The following is a 7,139-nucleotide window of genomic DNA, read 5'->3' as shown; positions in this document are numbered from 1 at the left end:
CAGAGGTATCCTGATATTATATATATATATATGTATTTCTTCTGTTTCATTTTAAATCGCACAACTTACGCAGGATGACCGGATATATAGCATTTCTTTTTCTTGCGTTAGTTGTTCTCTTTCATCAGTAAAATGAAAAATCGTACATAATTGATAGAAGAATTTACTAAAGAAAAGAACTACCGTTATACACATAAAAACAATCAAAAACAAAAAAAAACCCACAACGACACACACAAAAAAACCTATATTTCGGTTTCAATGCATTTCACTTTAAATATTTTACTATGAGTGGTTTTTCAATTGGATATATTCTATAGCTATCAGTTAATGACTCGTGTCAACTTTTATGTTAATAGCTTTAAAAGAAGTTTTGACAGCATGTATTTGTAAATTTGTTCAACGGCAATAGCAATGATATTTTACTGCTTGTCATTATATGAAGGGTCATGAAACAAAAATAAATTCAAATGTAATAATAAAAATAACCTCTGATGTAAGATAGTTTCAAATAGGGTCCTGCTTCTCAAATAATTGTTTCATCATAAATTACAATTCAAATTTCATCATTTTCATGTGTCACAGGGTAGAATAAAGACTACAACTCCTAGCGTAGGGTCGTCAATTTAATTGTAAAATATACGAAGAAAAAGACTTAAAACATAAAAACACGATTAACATAAAAGTCAATTAAAACATACATAAAATTAAGCAATACACCAATTGAGAGATGCAAATAAGACTTACTTTAGTAAATTAATTAAATGAAAATAATCTTATCACAGCGTCTCAATACAAAAAGAAAATAGCTTAATAATAAGTAATTCCCTTTCAAAGATTTTATTTAATAAACTTTTAGAATTAATTCAAATAGAATTGTGTATATTAAAAACAGAATGCATAAAGAAAGCCAAGCAACAATGTTGCAGGCTCGGGTTGACTAAGCCCGTTCATGGACACAGGAAATGTTATATCATATGTTCAATATTAAACATGATAGAGAAAAAAATGCAGGGATTTAAATTCCATCAATAAATTAAACTATGATCCCATTTCTTGCTGACGTGTTGTATTGTCGTTTCAATAGGTATGCTTTCGTATCAACATTTCAGAGATGTTTTCCAAAGTTAATTAACATATAACAACGACCATACACGATCGTTTTATTGTTATATCATTTCAATAGATACCAACAAATATGAGATTAACGATCAACAAGGGACAGTAGCAACGCCAAAAAGCAACGGCAACCAAAAGGAAATCATAATGAAACAAATATGAGATGTAAACTTTTTTTCATAGTCTGAACAAAACATGGCAAAGAAAAATTAAGTTATAAATTCTAAAATAAGATGACAATGTAAAATATCAATGCCTTCTACAAGCTGGGTAGATATCACTGGAATTTCTTCTACTCGTATGATATATTTACTTATCCAGTGAGTTGACAGCATCATGTTGTAGATAACATTATGAAACTACAATAGATCTATATCATATTAAGCTAAAATAATATGGCTCATAAGGAGAATGTAAATTTTGATTTGCAAAGAAACAAACTAATTTTGGGATACAGGTGTGGTGTATCAATACCAATGTTAGATACAGTTGACTGTCAATAAGTCAAAATCGCCTCACTCAAAATTCCGCATAAGAAAAAGAATTTCTATTTCTATTCAGATTGCCCTCTTTTTTGTACTTAACTCCGTCCAACATATTTTGTGAAATGCCCAGTCCTTGAAATTCGAGTTACCAAGAGTCAACTGTATTAAAAGATAACAATAAGGATCAATTTGTTAAGCGTGCATATCTCATTAATCTTGTTCTTCAAAATGCAATATGCATGTACATCCTATTTCAAGTTCACTTTCTTTAGTAGGCATCGAATAACAATAAATCTGTAAGAAAACCGCTTGTGCAAATATTTCAACTTTCAATAAAATTATCATTGATGCTTTACCAACGAGTGCAATAATTTAGTCTTGTTCCGTTCCAAATGTGTAAACTGTTGAAATTGGCGAACGTGTATTATAACTGCTCCAGATTGTCTTTTGATTTGAAATGTAAGTTAACTGAAAGACGAACAAATGAATAAACATTTTCGTTAATTTTGTTTTTACAAAAATCTAAACTGTCTACATATTAACTTAATTTAATACTTAAATCCATGAAAATGATTGCAGATAACTAACTTGCAAAACCAAACACTTGTACTTCACAAAGATGTAGGGGGTTTTGTCTTCTAAGCATCACTTGAACATATCGTGCTTCTTTACTTTCAGGGAAGTTAAACGTATGGATGTCCTCAATCTGACCATCGACTTGCCTCACAATGTACATATTGTTCTCCGTCGTTCCAAACATCAAATCCAAATCTGAAGCTCGTTCCTCTGTAAATTACCAGATTATTTTAGACAATGTATTAGCAAGCTTTTAAAATTACATGTAAACGTATTTTAAAAAAAAGTCTTACCAGAACCAACGTGATTATAGACTGCACGGGATCAAACTATATGGGTTAATAAAAAAAGATATCGAAACAAATGGATAAGTAACTTACTGCAATCATCCAAGCGGTTGTACAAAACTACTCTAAAGCAGCGATAAATCTTTCCAAGATCTATCCGCCACCACGAATGAACGTCATTTTTTGTATGAAAGCAGGAGCGACCTGACCATAATTGATTTGAATTGCCGTCTACACCCATCGACCCATTGTAGCCTTGGTAAACGCTAGACATGTATGTCCTTCTCCCAATAGCAACATTTGTCACATCGGCTAAATAGATCAAAATATTGAGAAAAAAATGAATATTGCCGTTTATTGAAATGACATAAAACATTTAATCAACGGATCTATTGCTTTCTATAGATTTCAGCCTTCTATAGCTGACATTCTGTTATTTGTGCTATTTGTGTTATTTGAATAGCTTCAAACAGTAGCTCTATAAATAAAAATTTCAAATATGTATTACACTTTTTAATAATTGCAAAAGTGTCATATATTTGAAAGGTTATATAATATTTATAATTATAAATAGTTATATTGTCCTTTGAATCTACGAAAAACACTCGAAAACTAACAAATGTATGAATCTACATACTTGAGCATTGATTGTCGGTTATATTCCAGATTCCATCATAGAGGCATTCTATTTCATCAATAATCGTGTTTCCGTCGTTACATGTAAGTTGCATACGATTCCCGACTTTCCTTATAATTCCACTGACAATACCATATTCCAGATCTTTAACTGGACACTCTGGTACATAAAGAATAAAACATTTATATTAAGTCAAGTTTTGTCAATTTTGGTTAAACTAAATAAATTTTATATTAATATTCCGAGCGGTTCTTATAATTATTGCTTAAGAATTACTGTGAAGAATTGTCTAAGACTCGCCCTTCTGGACTTGCAGCACTGGAAGGACTTTCGCCAGTATTGTATCTGCTGAACAGTTTGCAAATTTAGTATTGGACTTGCTGCGGTCCATGGACTTGTTGCGTTCTTAGCATTAGCTGCACTGCCTGGACGCCACAATCTAGACTTGCTACGCTATTTGGACTTGTTGCAATATTGGATTTGCTTCCGAATATAGACTGTTTAACAACCTTGACTTGCTGTGTTCGTTTGACCTACTGGACAACCTAGATTTGTTGCAGTATAAGACTTAATGCACAACATAGATTTGTTACAGTACAAGACTTAAAGCACAACATAGACTTGTTGCAAAGCCACGACTTGCTGTGCAACTTAGACTTGCTGGGCTCCATTGTCTTGCTGCGCAACCTTTACGGCTTTTCCTAAGACTTTTTCTCCCTTCCTGGACATCTCTTAGAGTTGCTTCTTTTCAGGGAAACAAATCGGCAAGCATTAATTCTGGAAATCGGAGTTGTAAACGCTCATTTTTTACTAAAAATCAAACCGTTTTCTTGACTTGTTGCGATTTTTGCTTCCTTCATTTGACCGGTAAGTTAGTCACTAAAAAAGTGTTTGTTTTCTGAAAAATAAGCTTTTTGACAATATTGAGTCAGAATAGTTTTTTTTAAACGTTGAAGATAGTTAAGCGTGACGTCATTGTTGTGGCTGACGAACTTTTTGTTCTATTTTTTTATGTTTTTTAAGTTTGGTGATTTTAGTATTCTCAATTTAATATTGTATTCGCAAAAATAATTTTGCATTTTGTAAATTGCTGCTTATGATTATCTCCGCGAAAAAGTTACTTGAAACGAATTTGCAAACATTTTATTTAACTCAACCGCTTATGGTGTACTATGTTGTTGTATGCACAGCTTTTACCTCTGCTTAAATTATTAACATTTTAAGATAAAATTTCCCATTGCAAAATAGAGTACTATTTTAAAGTACTGTAAAAATAATGAATTATTTACAGATGGAAAAACACACAAAACGCATTATTTACAGTTCGCATAAAGAATGAATGTAATGCTACTCGTTAATCAATAAGGTGTTCTGGTATACAATTCTGAAACGGCAAGACTTTTATATGGAAATAGCATGGCTTAGGGCGGCCTCCAGGGTGTGTTACTGTACAGAAAATGATGGAGACCGTAAGTCAGTCGCTATGATTGCTAGAAGTGCCTAATAAATTGTCTCCGTGAAAAGCCATCCGGTTTCTAGGAATAAAGTACTGTTTAACCACTCTTAAGATAATCATGTGTGCTTTTTGAATCTTATTTTTTTATTATTTATTAATGATTTGCAGGCTTCCTCTGATCCTGTTTCTAAATTCAATTTTACTTGGTTTTACCCAATGTTTTTCACGTAAAGGACAGACGTATTTTATTTCTTTGGGAGCACCTTCCCCTTTCCATGGACTAGCACGTACGTAACGCATTGTACATTCCGTTTTATTCACCGAATGTTTTTGAATTCAATTTTTTTCCCTCTGATCCTGTTTCTAAATTCAATTTTACTTGGTTTTACCCATTGTTTTTCCCGTTAAGGACAAACTTATTTTATTCTTTGGGAGCACCTTCCCCTTTTCATGGACTAGCACGTACGTAACGCATTGTACACTCCGTAATATTCACCAAATGTTTTTGAATTCAAAATTGTATCACTTATTTTAAAATGTTGAATTCGATTTAAGCCGGCACAAGTGGCATGGCGGCATGGCTTGCAGTTTTTGTATCTTCCATGTACTAACTTTATCAAACCTAGCCTGCAACTTTTTTCGATAGTGAAATTTTTGACGTTCTTTAGGGATGTTCTATTTCCCTCTATTTATTAACCACATCATTGTTGTTTGTGGATAAGAAATCATTCATTCATACCTCTAACTGACAATGTTTTCTGAGGCGCTAACATGGGTTATTTCACTCTTTTGGCGCCTTTGAAAAGTAAAAAAATGATATAAACGACGAGAACACGACCTATTTTTAGTTCTTTCTGTTAACTTTTCAGGAAGGATAAAAAAATCTAAGGAAGGAAAACTTTTATTCACCTATTAAACGTGAAAATTCTCCAGAGGAAGTTGTCATTGATTACCACATTAAAAAAGTAAAATTACAATCCCATTTCGACTTTTGGTATTATTTTGTGTCCATTTTTAACATATCTAACATCTAAACACGCATGAATAATGTGTCTCATAGTGAGTAATGCCTCTTCTGACTGCAGGGTGGCCGTATATGGTCTGCCTGCAGGGTTGCCTTTTATGGCATGACTGCAGGGTGGCCGTATATGGTCTGCCTGCAGGGTTGCCTTTTATGGTATGACTGCAGGGTGGCCGTATATGGTTAAGACTTATAAATTGCAGCCACCATTAGTTGTGATGGGCGATTTAATAAGTTCCAAATACTGCAGTCTATGCATCGTTTAAATCCAGCATGTGAGGTGGTTTTGATAGCTTTGTTGCTTTTAAGTTTGTATTACCCGAGGCTAGTTAAAATCTTCCATTATGAGCCGGCATGACCGTAACTGTGTTTTAATTATGTGTTACAGCATACCAGAATAAAGTACTGTACGATGTCATATAACATAGCACTAATACGACAGCAATTTCTAGAAATGGATAAGAGTAGATTTTATACTAAAATTGGTTTGAAAGAGTTGCATGATATTGTTTTATTGAATTTGGTATTGAATTATTACGAATATAAAATTCTATTGATCATATGTCCACAATAAGAACGGTTAACAATTTAACAAGAGCCATTCTTCGTTGATGCAGCTATAATGTAACGCTAACAAGCCTAACATTAGCCTGTTTAACGCTATGCTAGTATAGAAGGCAAGTGTCGTCACGTCAAAATATTAATACGATAGATAAATATTACTTTATCCAATGGCTTTATTACATTCCCGTGCATTTATTTATATATATATAAGTAAATATAAAAAGTACTTTATCACTTTATCTTGCGACTCTGTAAAACGGTCATACATGAGAACACCGTTTTCCCCATGCACATAATTTGACATGACGTCATTTGCGCTGCACTAGCATAGCATAATGGTGAGCTTACTGTTAAAGTTACAATATATGTGTGCCAGTGAAATGGTGATACTGTTTTACTATAAGTAGTTCTATTTTTTGGTAGTTTGATAATAAGACTGCATTTTTGTTGCTTCATTACTAGATTTATTGAACTCTTTGGCAAAAATTTACTTTCAATTAACTCGATAAATAAAATTAGTATTGAACAATAATTCATTTAATATCCTCTATACACGTAACATATTCAGTAGTAAAATAAATATAAATTTATCACAATATTAAAACGGTTTTACCTGTGGTTTCACATTTCCCTTTTTCAGGATTACATCTCTGACCAGAAGTACACTCTGGACAAGGTTTCTGTTGAAAGATATAATACATTTTATTTTATGCTTTTGAGTGGATTACTGATTTATCAATGAAAATTATATTGGATAATTTCATAGTGAACTTTTAAAATATAATTTCACACTGTTCAATGACGAGACTAGTTTTTAAAGTTTTTCCCATTTGGTACTTAAGTTTAAATTTTGCTGACAATTCTGACATTGTCAGGGCTGTTTAAGAGGAAAGCAAATAAGTTATAATAATAAAAATCTTTTAAATAACCAATCACCAAATATTGTCTATAAATTTTTTGTTTCATTTTTTACAGTCTGAAAGATACACTTCCT

At 32.3% G+C, this 7,139-nt stretch overlaps 1 protein-coding gene across 1 annotated transcript; it reads right to left on the bottom strand.

Moving 5' to 3' along the window:
• Nucleotides 1-596: 596 nt before the first annotated feature.
• On the bottom strand, nucleotides 597-6,825 carry LOC132739042 (uncharacterized; the record flags this gene model as incomplete). Its single annotated transcript, XM_060726691.1, is given in 4 exon segments — nucleotides 597-2,390; nucleotides 2,561-2,779; nucleotides 3,105-3,263; nucleotides 6,759-6,825. Coding segments are annotated over 4 exon segments (648 nt in total), but the record flags the coding sequence as incomplete, so codon positions are not given.
• Between the last annotated feature and the right edge of the window lie 314 nt (nucleotides 6,826-7,139).

This window comes from Ruditapes philippinarum, unplaced genomic scaffold (genome assembly GCF_026571515.1).
Source record: "Ruditapes philippinarum isolate M1 unplaced genomic scaffold, ASM2657151v2 ctg1453_1_1_1_1, whole genome shotgun sequence".
NCBI lineage: Eukaryota > Metazoa > Mollusca > Bivalvia > Venerida > Veneridae > Ruditapes > Ruditapes philippinarum.
The sequence above is the reverse complement of the archived record's forward strand: the minus strand, read 5'-3'. Positions and strand labels throughout refer to the sequence as shown.